The sequence below is a fragment of the Agelaius phoeniceus genome, chromosome 11 (genome assembly GCF_051311805.1).
Source record: "Agelaius phoeniceus isolate bAgePho1 chromosome 11, bAgePho1.hap1, whole genome shotgun sequence".
NCBI lineage: Eukaryota > Metazoa > Chordata > Aves > Passeriformes > Icteridae > Agelaius > Agelaius phoeniceus.
Genome location: NC_135275.1, coordinates 12144050 through 12167933, shown reverse-complemented (window position 1 = coordinate 12167933; position 23884 = coordinate 12144050). Strand labels below are relative to the sequence as shown.

Below are 23884 nucleotides of genomic sequence, written 5' to 3'. Positions count from 1 at the left end.
CTTTCTGGGAACACAAACTCATTGGGAAATTCTTGGACGTTGTCCCAAAAATATTTCTAGTGAATAGAAAGCTGGTCTGGCAGGCGAGTATGTGTAAGATATAAATAATGGATGTTTCCAGCACATTGTGTGCTTTAAATCTGAGTGTCTTGTATCCAAAAGGAGGGGTGGAGTGTGCTTAGAGGCAGGCAGAGGACCAAAATGCTGTCTTGTCTTCAGTAAGTGCCTGGACCCTCAAATCCTGGTGTCTGAAGGGGGTCAGGAAAGTGCTTTACATCATTACCCCCAGCTGCTATGTCAGCTGTGTGCTCACATGTAGGTGAGAAGGCAGCAGAGCACACAGGGTGTCTCCTTTGGAAAACATCTCCATTATGGGCAGGCTCTAATGAAGCAGAGCTACACCTTTATCCACTGCAAAAGGCTCTCCCGTGCTCCATGGAAAGAGCAGAGCAAAACAACATTTCAAGGAAGCTTTAGAGACTTCAAGCATCACAGAACAGACAAAGCAGCAGCAAATACATGGTTAGAAAGACAACACAATAGCAATTGTTATAAACTGTGTCCAGAGGTTGCTGTGGTGACTCCTACCATCACCACAACACAGAAGTGCTCAGTCAACACTGTGTGCCAATTTCAGGAGCTCTCTGACACTTCCCTAAATGTATTATTATTATTCAGGATGTCCCTACATCATCATTTTTCTCCTACAAAGCTATTGAGTGCCGCAGTTGCATCTTCCAGCAGAGGATCCAGCTCTTGGAGGTGAATTTAAAACATCTTTAAATGTTTTAAGTTTAAAACATCCTTCCAATGCAGCTGCAGCAGAGTTCAGGTGTCACAGAACAAATCAGAGCAGAAGCAGGTAAAAACCCACATGTCACAGACATGCTCACTCTTCAGGTAGGGAATAAGGCTCTCCAATTCCTCTCCCCTCAAAAGCACTGATTGCTTTTATCCTCTAAATACAAATGTAGATGTGAAAACTTTCCTCTGTGTCATTTTAGTGAATTGATTGTCTAATTTAAACCTTTTCTCTGAATTATATGCAACGTGTTATGGCAGCTGAATGCATTTAAGAACAGGTTTTTACAGCTAGATTGGAGTTCAGCCTTCTTCCCAGGCATGTATTGTGTGCAGCCTCATCTGGTACTTTGGAGCATATGTCACACGGTGCATCAGCGGATGCACATGATCTCACTCCACACTAGTCCTGTCTTCTTTTCCTCAGCTCCTTGGATCTTTCCACCTCCAACACAGTGAAATCTTATGCTCTATTCAAGGATAAGTGAACTGAAAGTCATTGGAACAAAACCCCCTCTGGCAGTGCCAAGAAACAGCCCTGAGCCTTGAGGCTATTCTGGGAAACTCTTTGCTTTCCAGTTTTCTGAATAGGCGAGCCAAAGATGTGGGATATGCTGAGGCCAAATGCACTGCACTCACACAGGTGCTGGCACTGGCTTTGCCCCTGATCCTTTCAGCTTCAATTCTAATGCTGGTCAAGCTGCCTACCCAGAGAAAGGCAATTTATTAATTCCTAGTTAAAGTATGAACCATTGCATGAACAGCAGGGAAAATTACAGCATCTGTCAGTGAGATGTGAGCATGGGAGCACAGGAACAAGTGACCACTTTGCACCAGCAAAGCTCTTGAGACACCCTTGAGTGCCCTTTTCTATAATTCAAGGAAAAATGGTGCTTTCTGAAATGCACCAAGTTCTGGGTCTAGCCTAAGCACCTTCATTCACTTATGGTTTGTGATTATCTCCTTTTACTCCTCCCACAGTGGTGAGAAGGAAAAACCCTCATTTGGAGGTGTTGCAGCAGTTGCAGCTACACCTGTTTGTGCAGTGATGGCATGGACAGGCTGACACAGTTATCACCAGCAGTGGGTGGGAGTGAGACAGTCCCAGGCTAAGGTGGCCCTATAAAAACTCAACCCCAGGACAGTTCCACGCACATTCACAGTGGTGAGGTTGGAGCTGTGTTGTTACAACAGCTGCTTCAATTGCAGCTCCTTGAAGTATTATTCTTGGGTGCAGCATGGATATATCATTTGTTTGGAAAGGCTGTAGCAGAGTCAGAGTGTGATCCATGAGACCTTGGAACAAACTCTTTGGTTCAAGCGTGTTCTTGTCCTCTGCTTGAATGCATCTGGCATGATGTGATCCTGGAGTGGATGCAGGAAAACCAATCCCCAGGACTGCAGGGTTTTGCATGGTTTCACTGCAAAGAGCAGGGGTGGAAAAGTTGACTTGAGCAATGTGTTTGCTACCTGAGCTGGGTTTTGCTGCTGTAATGAGTGGTGGTGGTGCAGCAGAGACAAAGACACGGCTCCCACGTGCTTCCCCCTGCACCTGTAGCTCTCTGTCATGTCTGGTACCCAGAGCAGCTGTGGGTGCAAGGCAGGGGGAGCAGCTGGTTTCCCACAGCCTTCTGTGAGCAGTCAGTTCCACTGGCTTCAGAGATATGTCACCGTTCTACACCAGCACAGATTTTGCCCTCCTGATTTAGCAAAACACTTGTGGGTTTTTCTGAAAGAAAAATGGCAGGACCAGGACAAGATATATCAACTATGCAGTGAGTTAAAATGGCATTAAGGTTCTCACCTCTTTCTTGTTCCGGGAAATTGCACTTGGATCTATGGACCCCAGTGATAGGTTTGGGAGCACGAAGTTGAGCACTTTTGCTGCAAAAACCTGTGGGAGAGGAAAGGAAGCAGTCAAAGGGCCAGTTAGAGGAAGAGAGGGAACATAGAGGCCCAAATCCTGAGCTGATGGAAATCAGCACATGAGTTAAACAGTTGAAAATCGTCAACTAACTCTGGAGAAAGATCTGTCCTATATTTAAACCATTTCTCTTAACGAGGAAAGTGTTTAAACTGCTCCTGGGAGCAGGGAGTGGGTGTGCTAGACTGAAATGCCGTCAGCTGTCCGTCCGCACGCAGCAGCACAACTTCATTGTACTGGGGCTTTTCCTCATTCTTCAGTTAATTTCTGAAAGGCCTCAGTTAAGTACTTTGATAGGAAAAGGTCATTTCCAGCTCTTAGCGGGCTGGGTTTTGGTGTTTTATTGCCCTTTCCTTGCTGCCAGAGCTCTGATCTCAGGCTGCAGTGCGTGAGTGATGCTGGGTGCCATTTGCAGCAGTTGCCTAGGCTGCACTCATTTTGATAAGCATATTCTCCAGGGAACCTGCAAATAAACAACAGCCAAGTGTGCATGCATTGGCTAAGGGAATCCATTGCTCACACGTCTCCTGGGAACCACACACAAAAGCACTGAGCAGCCTAGGCTGGAAACTGCTGCTAGAAGAAAGGGTAACATCTTTTATTTCAATAGCACTACAAGCACATTGATACCAGAGTTCTGCTCTGATCTTTGATAACTGCCTTTAATTAAGTGATCACTGCTTAAGTGAGAAAATACACAGGGAGTGTTCATTGCTCTGGTTTGTGGAGCTGTGGTGTTCACAGCTAACACTTGGAGGTAGACTGTCCCTATGCCCTCTGTTTCTGCAGATACCTAAAAATTTCTGAAGCACTCCCTGGCACTTCAGATCACAGACGACACATGACAGATTAATTATGATATTAGAGGAATAACACAAGGTTGAAGTCAAAGTCATTGAGGAGTTGAAAAGCAGTAAAGACTCACAGCAGGTTTGGGAACACGTGTGTACCTTGGGGTAGACATGAGCAGGAGCTCATGTGTCTGCCAGTACCCTGAGCCCCTCACTGGCTATGACATTGTGCCAGCAAAGTTAATTTTTACTACACAGCAATGCAGGTATGAGTTTATGATGATCCAAGGAGGAATGGGGTTTTCCTCATTTCATGTTAACCCGAGGCAGTGGTGATTTAAGCTATGCACCTTTATGTATCCTAGGCAAGATTATGGACTCTGAACCTGATGATTATCATCTCTGCTAAACTGAACAGAATAAAGGAATCAAATGACAACAACAACAATAAAAATTAATGTAGTACTTTCTTCCAGTTTGATTACACCTCTTTGCAGTGTTACTGAGTGCAGATTCAGGCTGAAAGACAGTGAGCAACATGATGCCCAGTCAGGTTAGAAAGCAATAGATGAGCAAGAGGTGAAAACACAAAAGATAAAGAGAGAATATTGTGTAGTGAGTCTTTAAACAATAGGCTGAGGGTCAGTACAGGATTAAATACCAGGGAATATTTCCTAAGGGGATGTCCTGCCCACCTGATTTCAAAGCATTCAATAGCAGAAATGTAGAGGGAGATGCTCTTTCACCCCTGCTCTGCCCTTTGCCAGCATATGTGACTCCTGTCTCTGCAGCCTTTGAAACTGCAAAGACTCAGAGCTGAATTTTGTCCAGGTCAGTTGAGAAGAAAAGGGGGAAGGCAGCAAGATCCCTCTCACAAAACTGGATTTGCAACTGGATGCTTCCATCAGGACACAGGATTTATAGGGCACTGATGAAATAGTTTCTGCAAAGAGCAGCATTTGATCTTCCTGCACAGAGCCTGCAATGAGCTGTGCCTCTGCTGCTGCCAGGGCTGGCTCAGCAGTCAGGGAAGGTATTTCTAAGAGGGTCTGAAGGACCCAGTGTGTCATCTGGCTCGCTGTTATTGTTGTCTTGAGCCCTCATTTGTTCAGGCCAAGGTAAATTCTTGCTCAGCTGGAAACTTCCCCAGCAAAGGGATGAATGCAGTGGTCCTTGGGAAATGGCCCAGGGCTGAGAAGTCGTACCAGTTCCAAGGGAAAACTAAGCCTTTGTTCCTCAGAAGCACAATCACCATGAAATGTTTTTTGACTCTCAGAGGAAAAAAAACCACACAGCTTTATGGGAAAATGTGGCTTATGCAGGAATACTATGCTTGTTTTCAATCCTTCCTCCTGCAAATACCTTTTCAACTCCCGAAATGATTTCAACTGAGTGTGACAGAACAGAGCTATTTCAGGCATAATTAATTTTTTATCAGTGTTGAGATGCAATAGATTTGAAAGAGAAAGAAACTGACTGTGCTTTTGTAATACTGCATGTGAGAGACTTTCTAGGAAAGAGACCATATGAAAACCTCCAAAATATGTCAGTTAGAGAATAGGATTTCCTACCTAAGTAATGCACCATTGCATTTATTTCTTACACAGAAATAAAGCAACACCTGGTACAGATCTGCAACAAAGCAGACTACAGTAATGCTAGTTCCCACAGACCTGGTGAGTCCTTGTTTCAGAAAGGGTTTAGCATCCAGCAAAAGGTAAAGCTATAGCAATTGCTCTCTATTTCCCTTGATTAGAAAGAAAAGGTTAACAGCCTCTCTCATATTCAGACTGTATTATTTTTTCTTAATAGTTATTCTTTTTTGCTTTCCCAGATAAGAAAAAGCAAGGCCACTGTTGCTCACAGGACACTTATGCCAGATGTAACCTCGCATGAGGAATCAGTAACCAGCCTCCTAAAACCAGACTTTGGTACTCTGGCTCCTATTTAAATAAGTTCATTGGGCTGGATGACTTCAGGATTCACTTCTACTCTTAAAATTCACTAGGACTATGGGAAAGCACTTAGAAAGAAAATATTGACTGGCATCCAGGTGGTGCAGGTCTCAGCAGGGTCCTGCATCTTAAGGCTAGAGGTCTTAATGCATTTTTTTCAGTGGAAAAGAGGTAATTAGAAAGCACCCTTTGGTGCCTGTAATGATTTGTGAGGTCTGTAGATGGCTTTGGCTACAGCAGGAAGTGGGACAGGATTATACTGAAAGCTGAGGCAATCTGTCTCCTTCCTCACAGAAGAAAAAAAAAGGAGAAATAGCTTAGAAGTAAATGAAAACAAGAAGCTAGCCCTAGGAGAAGTGTCTAAGGAGAGAGAATAAAGGAAGGAGTCCTGTGGGAATGAGAGGCTCTGTCCTTCGTGCTGGTTTAGCTGCTCCTTCCCTTTGCTTCCAGCTTCTTTTAGGATTGTTGTTTATTCTTTTTAGAATGCAAAAAGGAGGAGAGAACTGAGGCTCAGTTGCTTTGCAGAACTTCCCTGGGGAAGGGCAAACTGGGCAATGCAACTGTGGATCAGAAACAGCTCTGGAGGGCAGATGGAAATGGCAGGAGGACAAAGCCTAAATGCAAACCAAAAGAGATGCTCTGGACAAGAACCAGTCATGGTACCAGGCCAAATGGGATGCAGCTGGGGCACTGATGCTTTAGGTGGGAGCCTCTTTTTAGGCTCATAAAGGATTTCTGGGACTGAGGAGCTCTAGTTCTGTTCAGAAATTGGTCATCCCCCAAATGCCAAAAATAACCCTGGCCTGACTTAGCCAGCAGCCTGTGTTGCAACTATACCAGACTCTGCATGAGTCAGGAAGAGAGCTGTAGGAGAGGAAGGGAAAGGACAGCATTGTGTGGGCTGCCACGGGGTGAGGTGAAGAAAGCACAGTCTGCTACCACCAGTACCCAACTCCTGCTTAAACAGGTTTTTCTGGACAGGTTCAGGATTCACTTCACCTTTGAAAAGTAGGTGGAACTGTGGGGGAGGCACTTAGAAGAAAAGTATTGACTGGCATCGGGGTGGCACAGATCCCAGCAGGGTTCTGTATTTCAAGGCCAGAGGTGTTAACACTTTTCCTTGTGCAGAAGAGCAAGGTGACCATGTGCAACACGGGTTTGCTCTTACCTTGATGGGAGTGGCGACTTCTGGGCTGGCTACCACCAAAGGAGAGATTAACAGCATGCCTGAAAACTCACTGGGTCGCTCACTAGCTGTCAGAATGGAGATGGCTCCTCCCTGCAATGCAAAATAACAGCCCGCAGCTTAATACAGGTGCCAACATCTTGTTTGTATAGTAATCCTGTTACTGGAAGGGGTTTAGTCCAAGCAAGCAATTACTTCTGCCCCACTGAGAGTGCAGTGGGGTCAGCAAGGAAGGCTGGAGGAGTAGAAGCACTGGAAATTTCTGGGTTTTGTTGAGGGGAAGAGATCTGGTTTCTGTTCTCATGCTATAAACCCTCATGTCACACAACTCAACTCTCCATGCAACATCCCAGCTCCCCGGGATGCCTTGTGTCCTCCTTACTTTAAAGGACTGAGAAGAAGAAAATGTCTGAAGTGGTAGTTCAGGTGGGACTTGAAAAATAAGTTGAGGTTTATCAGCCTGACAAGCTGGTGCTGCATGGGGAAGATGCCCTGAAGCTGGGCTTGCTCCGTGCTGTGCCACTGGTAACCTGGGCAACAGCAATGCTGCCACTGGCATGTGAAAATCTTCACTAATTAATGGGAATTAAATATTCTCCTCCCCAGTGTCCCCAGCCCCACAAGGGCCTGGCAGCAAACACCCAGCCCATGGTCTGGAGCTAAATGAGAGCCAGGCTGAGCCATCCCGCACGAGGACGGGCTGATGGCGAGCGGTGCTGATGGAAGGGACCCCGTGGGCTTGCTTGGGAAAGTTTGCAGAGGATTAGTTGCCAGGGGAAATATTTGGTGAACTTCCACACTTCTGGAGAACCAGGGGCTTGTTAAATGGAGCAGCAGCGAGAGGCATCTCAAAGGCTTCAGTGGGAAATTGCTCCTTGTTACACGGTGGCTTTGGAGCACGGGAGCCCTTCAGAGCATGCCATGCCTTCTTATGCCAGAACACTTATTTATCTGAGCATGGGCTGAATCCCAAAGTACTCATTCATTTTCCTCTCCTCTGGGAAGCCAGGGAGGGCAGATCAATGACATCAGTGGGAATACTGTTAGCTTGAATAAAGGGATTTGGCCCGTCCTGTCAGAATCAGGCTTCAGATCTGTTCACCAAATCAGTGCCTTTGTTTTTGCAGCCTTAATCCCTGGTACATTTTCCTGTTAGGTTGTTTAACAGAATAAGGCTACAGGGTATTTTTATGCTTCATCCCCATGCTGCTCACAAAGCCTTGGAGGGCTTAACCTCCTGGTTACTGGTTAAAATGAAAGGGGAAACCCGATGCTGCAGGGAGCTGGTGAGACTTACCACACAGCCACGGGAATGAATGGTCATGTTAAAAAGCAGGCTCCCCTTGCAAATGGCTAATTAGGGCCATGGTGGGGGTAGAAAGTTAAGGACTGTCTTTACTCAAGGCAGATCTCAGGGCTGTAGCATGCTGGCAAACCAATCAGTGAACGAAGTGGAAGGGAAGGTTCTTTGCAGTTTTGTTTTCCTGCTGTGGAATGAGTTATTTCCTGCCATCCCCATGAATACCACCAGGCTGTGACACATGTCCTCGGTGCTGCTGGGAGGGGTAGAGCATGGTGCTTACCATGGAGTGCCCCAGGATGAGAACAGGCAGTTTGGGGTGCTCCTTCTTCATGAGATCAATGTGCTGCAAGCTGTCCCTGATGAAGACGTGGAAATCTGAGACAACCATCCGATCACCCTCGCTCTGCCCGTGGCCAACTGCAGGGGAGAAGTAGAGCACACAGAGCACACAGATAAGTCACTGGAAGCACTGGTTACAGTCAAGACAGGACCTGTTGGACTGGTCTGTGCTGTCCTAACTTGACCTTCTCCTGCAGTCATCTCTCAACAGAAAAAGTGCTGGAGAAATGCAAAGGAACCTGCACAGAGCCTCCAAGTGCCATACTGTCCATGACCTGACTTTTTAAAGAAACATCATCGAATCATAGGATGTTAAGGGATTGCAAGAGGCCTCTAAATTTGTACTTCTATTCCCCCATGTTTCTCTCTGCTCTTCAAAACTAAGAGTACCACTTTACTTCTGGCAACCTCCACCATCAGGGTGGAAAAGGGCTGTCTTGCCTTGCTGATGGGCAACTGGATCCTGGGAAATGGGGATTTGCCTCAGGGATCACATGCTTTGGGTCTGGTGGCTCACTGTACAGCTGTAACTGCTGTGTAGCATCTTGGCCAGAAACAGAAAGATTCTGAGGTGTAGATACAGTTGCTATAAACCTAATGGACCATGGATACTGCCTTTTCAGGGCCTGAATGTGCACAAACTTCACATTCCTGCTTTTTCTCGTGATACCCTGCAGTGCTGAGTGGGCTGGAAAGCTCCTCTGTGTGAGGTAAGGGGTCAAGTGATGGAGGCTGCAACAGCCTGCAGTGGGCAAGTATCCAGGGGCAACCTCCTCCTAAACAAGTGTTAATGCCAACTGTACCACACCTGGACACGGCTTCCTCACTCTGTGTCTGGGAATTATCCTGCCTAATGGAAGGGAAGGGGAAGATTAAAATGGGAGATGGTGAGTTGCCATGGGAACAGTGGCATCCCTGGCAGAGGTGGAGCCAGCATCACCACCAACACAGCCCCAGGCGATTTTGAGCTTGCAAAGGCTTGAAATTAATACCACCTTGGGGAAGCAGTTTGCATGCTTACCTGACCACACATGCATGTTATTGCCTATCACAAATAGGATTTGAAACAGAAATCCTTTGCTTGTTTCTGTTCCATGCAGGTTGTTAAGGAAAATTGTGAAGGGGAAAATGCATCCCACCCATATAGGTCAGGGTATAGGGGGTTTTGAACATCTCCCTCCTGCTGGGTGTCTCCTTAGGCCTTCTCCAGTGGGCACTGAGGCCAATTTATAGACACAAAGGGACAATGGCTTGTTAAAGGAGGTGAAGCTGATAATTGTTGACATGCTGGATGGTTCCCCTTGCAGCAATCAGCAAAGAAAAGCACCACTGACACAGCCACAAAGGGAGTCAGTCACATCTGCTGGCAGTGGAAATACTAGTGGGAATCAGTAGGTCTCAACTTTCTTGTAAGCCACCCAAAAAAATCACCTTACAAATTAGGCAGAACTTCTAATAAAAATATGGACTAAATTCCCTCCATCTAGGAAAAACTGAACCTCAAACTTATTTTTTTGTCAGGTGGTCTCCATGGCTGGGTCTTTTGGCAGTGAAGGCTGCAATCAGCCACCCTGGCTGCCATAAAAACCCATACATGTCATGCTGATCAATTATAAATAGCATTTTACCAGTTCTGCTTTCCATGCACACACTCCAGTTCCTGCCAAAATATGGTGCAGCAAGCATCCTCCATGGATCAATGACCAGAAACAAATCAAAGAGCAAATTAAAATACAAGTCATGATAATCTCCAGAAGTGAAACCATGTGTGTGGCTAGAGGAACTATTGACTTTAAACGGGTTTTTGTTACAGATGGAAAGTGAGCTTATTACAATTTTTGTACACATTCAGTCCACTCAGTTTATGGTTCTCAAATGTGTTATCTGCCTACTATTTAATTCATAATGTAGCAGGTTAATACCAATTGAACGGTCCAGAGAGAGGAACATTTTCCCTAACAGAGCTCTGCATTTCAGTTTTATGTTTTATTTTTTCTCCAGTGCTGCCTCACTTGCTTCTAGTCTCTCCTTCTCTCCAGTCTCAGACAGCTGTGCAAGCAGAGGCAGCAATCCCCCGTGGCCCAGGTCTGCCAATGGGCCATGACTCCTTGCTCTGGAACTGGGAGTCTTTGGCCCATTTTTGGATCAGACTGAGGGAGGTCTGGAAAGCCTCCTTGGCTCTCAGTGTGAAGAATTTCCCCTGCTCCTACCACATAACAGTGACACTGCTTGTAACAGTCAAAGCAATGATTGTGGAATCCAAGGAATACCTGTGCAATGCTGTGACAAGTTCCTCTTCGAATTTTTCTAAGGTTTTTTTATTAATCATTTAATGAACCCCCCTTTTAACCCCAGTTTTAAATACTAAACTCCTGTTCCCCACTCAGATGGCACAAAGCTTGAGCAGCAGTTTGTCTGCACATGTGGGACAGGAAAGCCATGCAAGTCTTTGCTTTGATACTCTCCCTGCCCCTTGCACAAGGTTAGCCAGGGGGCATTGCTAGGTCATGGTCTTTTATTTTACTATTTTCTGTTCTTCCCCTCCAAGAAACCAAACTTGTTCCCCCAGTGAGTGAGTATATTGCAAGTTTGAATTCCCCAGCTGACAAACTTCAGGGTGAGGAGCTAAGACCCCTTCTATTAGAAGAAAGATATTTGCACAACCAAACATCAATACAATCAAGAGTATTGATGTGTTTTTCTCTGATCTTTTGCCTTTAGAGCTATTAAGAGTGAAAGGTCAGGTTCACCCTTGATGTAAAGCTATTAGCTTTGGGTTTTGCTGGGAATGAATCAGCTGTAGCAATTCCACAGTGCCAGTGGCCAAACAGTGGGTGCAAGAGGAGTGGAACCACCTTCCCCTGGCAGCTGGGACTAATCAGAGACTGCTCCACACCCAAGTGACACAACACCAAGGGTGACAACAGAGAAGCGTCCAAGAAATCACAGCTCCATGAGCTCCTCATCCCAGCATTCCCACAGGTTTCAGCAGGGCAGTGTGAGGTGCAGTGAGCTGTGACTGCTGCTGCACATCCCCACAGCACACTCAGCACCCAAAAGCTTTTAAATTGTTTCCCATCTATCTGTCCTCACACCCAGCTTGTGTGGTTCACTGCCAGGGCTGTCTTTGTGCAGTGGCTCAGTGATCATTTCAGGTGGTGTGTACTGACCTAACTGCAGGGACCCTTTCCACGAGTCTTTAAAAGTGAGAATCCAAACCACATATTTTCAAGCTAGAAAATCTAGAATTAGGAGGTTTAAGCATCCATTTCCAACCAAACACACCTCTGCAAAATAGCATACTTTGTCCAAACAAAGTCTGAATAAAGGCTGATCATCTGGCCCAATATATCACAGTTATTAAATTCTTCCCTCTATTTCCAGCATGAGCATGCTCAGACTGTGGCTCTGCCCCTGGAGTCAAGAACAACAAACAGCTCAGTCAGTCCTGTCAGAGAGCATGACTTCAGAGTGTGGTTCCACCTATGATTATAGAAGCTCCAGAGCTACACATCTCTCTGGATAAATGAATACTGACTGCCTGCACAGGAAGACAAAGCTGAGAGTTCAGGGATGGAGTATGTGAGGGTGTGAAGTCTCTGGGGAGTCAGTTATAACCATGTAAATTTGACTCTGCCTGCATAACAGATCCTGTGACCCTGGAAATACCTACTTCTACAAGTCCCTGCATTCCTCAAATCCCATATTCTCTCATGCTGTGGGGCTTGTTTTTGAAAACCACTCCAAAGCAGCCGGGCTCTTCAGCTGACATTGGCTCACATGCCTCAAAAAAAGGTAACGTCCTGTTCAGATTGGAGATATCCTGAAAAACATGTAAATAAAAACCAGTCCAACTTGACACTCCTTTCCCTTCATTGAAAGCCAAATGGGAACTGCCTGAAGAAATGAGCTCTGGGCTTGTTGGGCAGGCTCAGTCTGCTGAGGGGACCTGGGCTGGATCTGCACCAGCCCAATGCCTTCATGCTGGGGCTGTGGGGCCACATCAGAGCTGAAGAAATCCATCCTTAATGCAGTAAAGAAGACCAGCAGAATGTTAGGCAGGGAGGAGAGCTTGGCAGTACCTGTCCCTGCTCACTGTGGGGTGCCTCAGGGTGAGTGTCCCCACACCCTGCCCACCCTCAGATACCTGCTCTGGTTTTGTTCTAAGCACTTTTACAGAAGCCACACACCATGCATATTTATTCCTCTTTCCAAGTGCTCAACCCTCCTGACAAAAGTGGAGCCTGACCCTGGGTGCTCGGCTGAGGAGAGAATTGACCCTCTGACCTTCAGCAGGAACATTTTGCTATGGAAAATGAGGTGATGGGAATGCAGGTCAAATGTTGAGTTCAGCTGTGGTGCTGTAAATTCACCAATTTCAGGGCTGTGCCTTAAAGCTTACAGTCATGGGAAAGCAGAAATTATGCACCATGTTGTTTTTTCAGCCTTTGCCCCCTATTTATTATGGAAAAGCCATAAAACAAAGACAGGGAACAGGAGAAATCTGCCTAGGGAACAGTAATTTTTCAGGAAGAATTTGTGTCTTGGCTTTTCACATATTTTGGTGTTTCCAGCTTTGGGGGAAAGGGGATGGTTTGGATTCATTTTTATTGCAGTGAGAACACCACCACTGTAGGATGAGATGTTCTCCCCTGCCACTGATGGTAGAAACAATCAGGAGGAATGCAGGGCTTGACTCCTGCCTCAGGATTCATCAATACTTTCTGTTTTCCTCTCTAGAGGTGTAACTCCAAGATTTTAGAGTGGGAGAATCAGGAACAGGCAGAGCCAGGGGTTAGGTCAGGAATTCCAGGCTAACCATTCTCTCAGCACAGACACATTTTGAATTGCAATGGAACTAACAGAGGAGTGTCAGGGGTTTTCAGTGGTTAAAGGTGAGAAGTGCCACCACTGTGAATTCAATGATTCCCAGACACAGCTGAGGAGCAGCTCTGGTACCTCAGAGCCCCACACTGGAAAGAAATGTCTTAGTGATGGCAGAGGAGCCATCACTGGCAAGGCTTGGTGCTGGAGCATTTGATTTAATAAGCTGGAGCATGATGTGAGTCAATTCCCAAAGGGCTGTTGTAGGCCAGAAAAGGTGATTTTGCTGCTTTAGCACTGGCACTGCCACAGCAGTGGGCAGCAGCTCGTTTCAGCACAGACAGTGGTGTGCAGAAGAGGATTTGTGTTAGAGCCCACAGCCAAGCTCAGGCTGAAGATCCTCTTCTTTCACTGCCTTGTTCATCAATAAGCTTGTTGGAATCTGATAGCTCCATTTGAAGCAAATGCCCAAATGGCTTTTGGAAAAGAAGCTATTATGTGTTTATTAGCTTTCTGAAATATTTGTTTCATTCCTGAAGTCCTCTGCTTCTATTTTTTGTCCCAATTGTAGATGGAATGGACCTCTCACGGGTGTTGGACACTCACATGTGGGAAGGGGAGCCTACCTCACCCTTTTCTTGTTCTCACCCCACCACAGGTCATGCTGCTGGTAAGAGACATGAGCATAGTTGTGTCCTGCTTGCTGTCTGGTTTAGGGAATAAAACTCATCATTACAAACTCTCATGGAAGCTTTCCCCCTGCAGGTGACCCACGCAGAGGAATGGTGCTGGGTCTGGAGCCCACAGGAGGCAGATGCCAGGGACAGGAGTGTGGATGGTTCTTCTGGTGCACAAGGTGTAATGTGCCAGCCCAAACCCTCACCCCTGACCTCCCTGAGCCTGCAGCTGCTTGCTCAGGTGGGCACCTCACTGCGATGGCCCCAGCCCATCCTGAGACCCCAGTGCCATGGAAAAGCACCACTTCAGCAGCTCATTTTATATCCAAACCCCACAGACTGGGAGACAGCAGCCCTTGCCTGCCTCTGCTTTCCTCTCTTCCCTTTGCAAAATGCATTCAGACTTGGAGAGAAAACTTAGAGCACAAGATGCAGCAGATACAATTTTCCAGAGTGTTTCAGCTTTAGCAGCCAGTGCAGCAGTTAATGAAGTGTGTCACAAGGCATTGCAGCTGATGCCTGTATTTATGAGCTCTACTGAAACTCCTCTGAGTAAGGGACTGCTTCTTTTTATTATTTGTTTTTCAGCACTTGTACAGCACCAGCCCCACAAGGCATCACCACAGACCTTGGTCCAAGGTACAGCAAGATTTAAAAGTATTAATTAACTCTAATCTCAGGCTATAAGGGAGCGTGGTTTTGCAGAGGAAGAGTTTGGAGAAACCACACAGATGGAGAATTTGGGGGACACAATACACAAGGCAACACAGCAAATGTTCTGTGAGGCCTTGATTTTCTGCTTGGTGACTTTTTAAGGTTTAATGAAAAAATTATTAATCAAATAGCAAACACTTCAAATTGTCATAACAGTTCACTACTTAAAAAACTATACTTGTTTTGTAATGAGTCAAGTACACATCTTTTTCAGCAAAGCTCATTAATTAAACATACTGGATTTCAAAGCTCTCAGTGTTTAATTATTTGTTTAACAAGCAGTACATCTAATCCACCATTCAGACACACAAACAACTAAAACAACAGGAAGAATCTTCAAAGCAGGACAATCAACATCTGGAAAAGTCAACAGACTGTGCCTGTATTGTCAGTAACACATAAAGCAAATGTTCCACTGGCAGAACAAATACACAGAGGAAGCACCTCAGAGATCATCCTGCTGATTCCTGCTCAACAAAGCATCTTTCTTGCCCTCAGAACAGACTTATCACAGTAAGGGAGCTTGTTCCTGTTTGATTTCCCCAATCTTCAACAAAACCAAGTCTGATGCACAGAGGGCACCATGAAATTTCTGCCCTCCATCTGCACCTGCTCCTCCTTTTGCTGCATGTGGAGAGCATTGGCACCAGGACAGAGACACTTGAGCCAGGAGAGAGCAGGGAAAGCTGCCCTGGCATTTAGGACATAGGTGATGCTCCCTTGGCTCTGACCAAGCTGCCCTCTGGGTCAGCTGCTGTGCTTATTTTACCTTGGAGCTGAGTGTCTCAGTGTGCACCTGACTGAGCTTCAGCTGTGCACTCTCCTCCTCTCCCACAGCTCTGCTTTCCACTGAACAAAAACCAGTTGGACACAAGCCTGTGGTCTTCCCCAGGAAGATTTCTTTCACATCAGATGGGAACCATTAGGAGCTAAAAGGAGAAGATTCTCTCTCACCACTGCTTCCACTTTTATGTTCTTTGAGAGCCTGAAATACAGCTCAATTACTGCTTACCCTTACCAGCATGTGGGCAGTCCTGGGCACCCCTTCTTGAGCACCTCCAGCAGAGATGCAGTGAACACACTGGGTTTTCCCACACAGGAAACATTACACAACCACTAAATATGGTTCCCAACAGAATTACCTCTTCCCCTGGGTGTTTTATGTATGAAGCATGGAACTAACGACTAAAGGTGGATTCTGCCTCACTGACCAAAGAGAGCCTTGTCCTGAAGGCACAAGTCCATCAGCTTCTCTCTTCCCTTCCAAGCTTAGCAAAATAATTTTCCTGTCAGCATTTGCTGGGTAGTTTTTATTCACTTGCCTCACACAAAGAGTGCAGCAAACTGAAAGCATTCTCCTCCCACATCAGAGACACATTTGCAGAGATGAGATATTTTTAGAATAGTGCACACAGAGATATATTGTTTGTTGTCTTGGTTAGGGAAAAAAAAAGCAACAGTCAATTTTCTATACTAAAATTATTTGTGCCTTATTGCCAGGGAGCAGACAACCAGTCATCTTGCTAAAGCCATTTGAAATCTTTTTTGTACTCCAGAGATGACAAACAAAATGACCTGGTATGTATCAGAGCAGTCGTTAATTCTGGCTAACAAGGCAAACTGTTTCTGTCAATGTTGAGAGCCAATTCTTCTCTAATGGATACAAACATGGCTCTTTTGGCTTTAGAAGACTTTCCCATTTCTAATGCAGTTGCTGAATTTGGCTCTGAACTGCAGTTCCTTCAAAGTCTTCCTGGAACATTATGTTGCTCATGCAAACATGCTGAAAAAACCCATCTGAGTGTTTGTGTTGCAAAATAAGGAGCTGCCTTTACAAAGAGCAGCCACTGTGGCCAGGCTAGAGACCTGTGTCTCCTTCATCATGAGATGAAGGGGCCAAGGCAGTCTGAAAACCTGCACATGTCCTGGCCACTTCCCACACTGCCTGCAGTGGGGCAGCTTTGTCATCCCTGTCAAAACATCAGGCAGCTGCTGTGGCGTGCCTGGGGAAGCCAAGGCCCATGAAAGAGGAATATGGAGCCCGCTTCCTCTTCCACAAAGCACACTCACAACAGTATTCCACTTTCTTCCTCAGGCCCTTCTGCAGTGCCACCTCCCAAGCCAGCCCTTAAGAACATAAAAGCAGAAGACAGCTGGCAGAAAAATCCTTTTCTACCAGGCTGCTGGGATCAATGGTTTGAAAACATTGCACAAAGCCAGTGTGGATGGCTGAGTAGCTGTTGAGCTCCTCTGCAAAAGAGTTTCTTTTGCTGATGAATGAGATGATTCCTGCCTAATCTCTTCTCCTATGGGATGAATATCACAGCACAATATAAGATATATAATCAGCAGAGCACAACTTACAGTGGCTCTAAGGAGTCAGAGACACTAACTAATCAAGCACTAAGGGATTTTATTTAGGGCCTATAATAATTTTTATAAGGCACTATAATTTTTAACAGTTGTTCTTGCAGTTTTGCACTGAGATTTTGCTCTCTTTCATAAGAAGCACGTAATTTCCTGAAGAATCGGTGAGGTGACTTTATTTAGTATTGGAATTGGTCTTCAAAGACTTATTCTGGCATGACATAGAACCAGTATCAATGCCCAGATACCACAGAAAAAATGCATGGACTTTGCTGGAGTTAATCCAGGGTCTCACAAGTTCATTTGATCTATATGCTGCTGATCTAAGAGCAGAGAAGAGCTTTTATTCTGCTCTCCACGTACGACTTGAGATATCACTAATGGTAGCTAGAGTTTCACCTTCAGTGGAAGAGGCAAGCAGCCAAGAGATCTCTCCCTTGGTATTTTATTTTAGCTTTAACAAATATATAATTTTCTTCTCTTGTTTTAATCCCAAAAATTAAAAAAAATGAGTTTTCCTACCTGAAAACAAGGATGAAAATCTAAGTCCACTAACTTTCTGTTATGCAGTTTTAAAGCAGCTGGGGCACCAATTCAAAATGTCAGGATTTTCAATGAAAAAGAAAATTTTTGGAGTGCTGGAATGGAGCTGCACACTCCCCTTCCCCTTCCCTGCCCATTTATTCCAAAGCATGTGTGCTGCCTCTCCAACACATACATGCTGTTAACTCCTAAATTACAGCTTGTTCAACTAGAAAACATTTCCATTTCTTTCCTTAACAAAGGCCATTCATTTCTTGCTCTTCTGTTTGGTGAAAGATGGCTCCATTTGGCCTTCCTGGGACTGTGCAGAGCCCCCCTGGCTGTTGTTGCCCTTGAAGAGTGCTCCAGGTGAATGCAGGTGGCTGAGCAGGGAGCCTTGCCCCTCTTGCTGCCCCAGCACCAGCCCAGCTGCTCACCCTGCAAAATCCAGATGTGAGCCTGGGGTAGCTCTGTGCTCGAGCAAACAATCAAATCAATTAATTTTGGGAAAGACAGACCTAATTCTTCCCTGCCTACAGTAGCTGAGGCATCACAAAGAAAAGAAGATGAAAGCTGGATCATGTAAGAACTCCCTTCATGCTGGTGAGGAATGTCTTGGGAGATGGACACAGCTTCCTTTCAAGCTCTCTTCAAAAGGTTCCTCTCCATGCAGACCACCCATTGGGGACCCACATCAATAACAACAACAACAAAAAGAATTTAAAAGATCCATTTTTCATCCAATTTATTTACATGTTAAAATAAACACGAGTTCCCATCTAGAGCAAGGGCTCCCAGTGGGTTCTGTTTAGTCTGTGAGATTCTTGGCACCAGAGTACAGCATTTCTCTATTCCAAAGCAATCTTGGCACAGAACTGTTGGTTATATAATTTTTTTAAGCAACTGGCAAATGAATAATGATGTTTCTAAAAAGAGTGACTCGTGTTCCAGGATACCAGTAAGGTGTTTTACCAAGTAATCTGCCAAAAGGTCATTTACAAACCTGAGATCTCAAGACCCTCCATTCAGGGTCAGCTCTCTCCGTGGGTTGCACTTCCAGTTCTCAATCACCCTGTCCAAAGGGAGCTTTCTCACAGAGTTAAAAAGATTTTCGCTTTTTGCTTCACTCCTTCCTATTTCCACATGGCAGTGCCACCCTCATTAGATGGGATTTGTCCCTGCTCCTGACAAGGCACGAAGGAAATACCACTCTCCCAGAGCCAATAGCTTTTTATACCCACTTTTGCACAAGCTCAATGGGTGAGCAGCAGGTGGACTATTTGAAATAAGGGCAGGCTTTTTTAATTTATTTTATTTTTTTAAGCAGGGTATATCCGCCCAGAGCTGTAGCTCACTCAAACCCCAACAGATCTGGGAGCAACACAATTAAGGAAAAAACCTCCTGATGAAGCTGGTCTGGCAGGGAGCATTGCTGGGTGGGTCAATCCTGCCCAGAGTGCCAGAGCACAAATGCTGCCAGTTGGCTCAAGGCTGGGTGGCATTTAGGGGGTGCACGGGGGAAGTCACGGGGAGGTGGCAGGGCAGAAAATAGCTCCCCTAAATCTGTCCTGCAGCAAAGCTGTTGTCCTTTCCTGGCAGAGGCTGATTTCAAAGTTAGTGTTGTGGTTGTTTTTTACCACTTCATACCCTTTTCTCTGTATCTTTCCCCACTGCAACTCTGCAATTCTCCTCACTGTATATATATTTACCAAAAAAGCCAGGATCAAACAGGCAGGTTATTGCTTTCTGTGCTCTATTACTCATTTCAAGCCATGGCTGCGTGACAGTAGGGGATGAATCCTGGCTGGCAGGTCTACAGTTCAGTAAACAATGCACAGATACAAGTGTTGAGCTATTGAAGGTTACAGACCCAAATGCTGGTTTTGGGCTGGGACAGCCACTTCACCATCAGCCAGCAAGGGTGTGTTTGCAGCTCAGGGGGAGATCTCTACAAAACCTGGCCAGGAGAGGTGCAAGGTGCATGAGAAGGCACAGGGCTGTAGCCAAAAGTGCAGGTGGCATCAGGCAGGGCCAGTTCACAAGCGTCCTCTGCCTCCCTCCCTCCCTCCCCCAGCCCTCTGCTGAGCTGAGCATGAGCTTGGCACCACCATGGGTCAGCCTGCCTGCTCTGTAGAGTTGGAAAAACTGCCAGGATCTGCCAGCAGGCTTTGTCTTGGATAAATTCAGAACCAGAAAATAAATGTAGCATGGAGAATGTCAATTTTAAGAGATCTGGGTTGAGAGCATTAGTCTTTGTACCATCTACAATTCAGCACTTTTTTTTTTAAACTTTATTTTGGTAGCTAAGCAAGAATTCTCAGATTAGAGAGTACTGCCAAGCCCTGAATAAATCCCAGCATTAGAGATGCTGTGGGTATAACAGCTCTCCCCATGAACTGAATCTGCAGACAGGATCTTCAGAGAAATTAACCCTTGAGTGCCACAGGACAGGCTCTGCAGCATCAGTTTTGATGCTCTGGGAAATCTCACCTTGTGGTTAGAACAGGTTTCTCCTATTCATGGAGCAATACTGATGAAGGGTGGAGTAAAGCACAGGTTAGAATAACTTAGAATGGCTGACATAGTAACTTTCCTGCATTGTTGGTGAAGTGGTCAAGTTTCCAGGTGGAATCCTGAAGACAAATTGAACCAAAGGAGGTGTAACTACCAAACTAGTCAAGCAGCTTGTAATTACCTCACAACTGTTTATTTTCCATCCACAGCCCATTCCTTAGCAGCTCTGAAAGCACCTGCTTAGAATTTGGATATAAGGAAAAGTTATACAGGTGCAATTTAACCTTTCTTATTTTTCTGCCTCATCCCTTTCACTATTGATGAAATATTTTATTATCAGCTGCTCTATTCAGTGGCTGAATCTTCCTGTCAGCCTGTGAAGAACCATTCACAGTGATGGCTTTGCATTCTTGGAGCTCAGGGCTCCTCAGCTGCAAGCTCCCTGGAAGTGGGTCAGCATCACATTCAGGTGTTTTCATGGATAACCTGAGATATGCTGAGGTGAAGCCTCATTCCTGAGAGCCAAGCCAAACCCGTGGCAGAGCCAAGTGGCAGTTTCCAAACACCTTGCACAGCCTACTACTGTGCTACAGAATGAGCCACATCCTGATCTGAGTCACACAGGATTGAGCAATGGGCAGGGAACCTGCAAGAGATACCCACAGCTGAAACTGCAGCACTGCTGGAACACAACACAGGCCAGATTAAAGTGATGTGAAATCCAGAGAAGTCTTCAGAAATATAAGCAAAAGAGCTTTTCTAGTGTAGGTCACTAAAATTTGGCCACACCTGGCACAGACAGGACATGCTCCCATCTGAGGACTGGCTGGTACTTACAGAAATGGGCTGATGAGTCCCTATTTGATGTCTTAGTACATTATGGAACCAAAATCCCCCCAAGGCAGTTCTCTCTCACTGCCAGAATGCACAGAAAACTTCAAAGTGAGCTCCACACACATCTTCAGGTAAGACTTCTTCCAGATGGCCTTGGGTTTTGTAAGACCTTTTGCAATCCTCATTTTGTTATTCTGGAGAAGGCTCAAGGCCAAAAGGAGTGTCACTGGGATGCTGGAGAATCTCATCTGGGTTGGAGAATGAACCAGAGGTTAACCAGGCATTTTGCTTTGCTTTACCTATGGCCTCAGAAGTGAAGAGAATTTACACTGCCAGAGGCTTTCAATTATCAAGGTTAACTTCCTAAAATTCTGAAATAATTTTCCCAAAGCACCAACTATGATTGTATAGCTCCCTGTACACTTTAAATGCTAAAATGATATTTTATTCCCTAAAATAATAGTTCAAGATATGCAAGTTTTTTACTAAAATAGGAAAAAAGCCTTAAAACCTATGAGTCAAATCCTAGTCCTACTGAAGTTAGTGGCATTTAGCTACTGCCTTCAGAGGATGCAAGCATGTATTCTGTGTGCAGCAGCACAGAAGCAATTAAAGCTCAAGCAACTAAGAAATAAATCCCCAAACTACATAAGAATCACACGATAAACTTGGCTGTAAGTTGGAGGCATTCTGAAAGAAATGAGAGGCTGCAGGGCTGAGCTGGGCACACAGGGACTGGCACCACCCCTGGAGGAGAGGGGGGCAAAGCTGAGGACATCTGATCCCTCAGCAGGGAGCAGCTGGTGTCCCAAAGGGGAAAGGAGAGGCAGAAGCAGGAAGGGGCCATGGGATGTGTGGCACAGAAGTGAAAAACATCAGCTAATGACAGCAGTTGATGTTATTAATGCTCTGCCAGGCTCCACAGACAACCAAAGGACAAATGCTCTGAACTAACATGTTGTGGGTAACTATAGATGGAGAAGAGAAAAACATTGGCCTCCAGCCCTAATGTGGGCAGGAATACACTGGGATAAAAAATGAGGATCTTCAAAGATCCCCTTGTCAGAGGGGCAAGAGCCTGGAACAGCCTGCTCAGCAGCAACAGTGTGTGCTGGCAACCAGACTTGGTTCAAAACTGACCTTTGACCACTTGTGAAGAAGACAGAGGATGCTGTTTGCAGGAACAAATGCCTAGATAATACAAGGAGTGTCTTTCTGCCCCTACTGCTAACAGGACTATGTCTTAATAATAAAATAAATGCCCTCTTTTAACATTCAAAATGAAAGTGCAATAGGAGAAGCACTATTAAATTAAATCCACCAGACTGCATAACCAGACCTGTTTCTCTGCAGCACTTGAACTTATTGAAGAGGGAAGAACCTGAATATGTGAATCAACAAAGGATTAATTTTCCTATTGTTCACTAATTACTTTCCTTCTGGGGCTTGTTGCTGCAATATGCACTCATTTGGAGGCACTGATAGAGAACATTCTGTTTTTTTAAAAAAAACTCTACATATTTTGTTATTTAAAAAATTACTATTAGTTTTAGGATTTCTGAGAATCCCTTAAAAGTTCTGCTCACAGTCTGTAACAAATAGAGCTACTCCCAGGAAAATCAGCAGGGAGAAAATCCACCAGCTGGAATCAGAAATTCCAGCTCTGGAACAACAAGCCACACTTTATGAATGAACAAATAAACAAACAATGAATACTAGAACAGCAAATTATGAAAAGCAGTATATGGGCTGCTTCTGCATCTTTATTTTGTCAAGTGCAGCTCTGGAACTCCACTTGGGCATGAAGGAACAGGAAGCTGGAGGAGGCTGATGCCTAGAAGGAGCCTGGAGCTGGTTTAGACCCTGCACCAGCTCCTGGCATTTCACACTGTGCCAACACACACAGTGGGGTAGGTTTGCCTGGAGTAGGCCCAGGGAGTCTGTTAATAGCAAGTTTTGGTGAAAAATAGGCTGAGTGCCACAGTTTTGGTCAAAACACCAAAATGCATGCAACTTAAGTGAGCCTTCCCATGACTTCAGAAGGAGGTTATAAGGAAAAACCATTCTCTTATTGGAAGTACTGGAAATTTTTGTTGCTTTAGTGAATCATTTCCCCTGATACTGTGACTGTTCAGTTCAGCAGGAAGGATTTTATTCTCAGTTTCCAATGTAGCCAGGGCACAAAGAGCATTAAAAATGAAGACAAAATTAAAATTGCAGGTTCAGGCTGTTCCTTGACTGGTTATGTGTTTTACTTCTCTTTGTAAATCTGCCTGTCCTTTGCCTTTGTTTGTGCAAGTAAGATCTCTCTTTGCACACCCCACACCTTAAAAAGGCTCTTCTCCAGGTTAGTGCTGAAACAGGAACTAATCTGAGCTGGACTAATCTGAGCTGGACTGTGCTCCTTTGACTCCTATTATCTATCTAAAAAGGTACTGAAGGAATCCAAATGTTTTAATCCAACTGGAGTTATATAAACAAAGTATGTTTTTTCCCTTTAATTTTCAAAGGGTGTTCAGTAACTTGGAATTTGTAACTCAATTGGATGACAAAGTCCACACCTGTATGAAGATACACCTGTAGGTGAGGAATCATCAGTAATTAGCTTCTGAAACTTCATCCAAATAACACATCTGAAAAACAATAGGAAAGCTAAGCACATTAATGAAATGCTGTTGCTATGGAAAAATTGTTCCTGTAAAGGTGAAAATAAACATGCTTTCTTTTTCTCATAGTGCAAAAATGTCAAAAAGCCTCTCCTTGAAGATGAAGCTGGGTTTAACCATGGGTACTATTAAAGTGTGCTTTTAAGAAGGTAGTTTTTTTCACCCATTTCAAAACCCTCTATGTTTTATTTTTAGAAGCAACATCCCAAATACTAGCAGCTATAATGCTCTTTAGTTCACAAAAAATAATTGATGCTGGGACATACAGTGATTATCTAGTTCAAGCGCCTCCTCAAAGTGTTTTCCAATTCAACCAGGTTTTCCATGGCCTTGTTGAGCTGGGTTTTAAAGATCTCCAAGGCTAGAGATGTCCCCACCTCCCTGGGTCCTGCTCCAACATTTGAGTGCCCCCATGGTGAAGACATTTTTCCTTGTACATAATTGGGATTTCTTGCTGTAACTTGTGT

At 45.0% G+C, this 23884-nt stretch overlaps 1 protein-coding gene across 2 annotated transcripts in view; it reads right to left on the bottom strand.

Moving 5' to 3' along the window:
• Nucleotides 1-23884, bottom strand: part of MGLL (monoglyceride lipase) — a 62267-nt gene that overhangs the window by 8449 nt on the left and 29934 nt on the right. For both annotated transcript variants that reach the window (XM_077184791.1, XM_054640161.2), the window contains exons 4-6: nucleotides 8241-8377; nucleotides 6640-6750; nucleotides 2606-2695 (exon numbers count right to left, since the gene is read on the bottom strand). In XM_077184791.1, the coding sequence (XP_077040906.1) occupies nucleotides 2606-2695; nucleotides 6640-6750; nucleotides 8241-8377 (338 nt within the window). The remainder of the gene's footprint in view (nucleotides 1-2605; nucleotides 2696-6639; nucleotides 6751-8240; nucleotides 8378-23884) is intronic.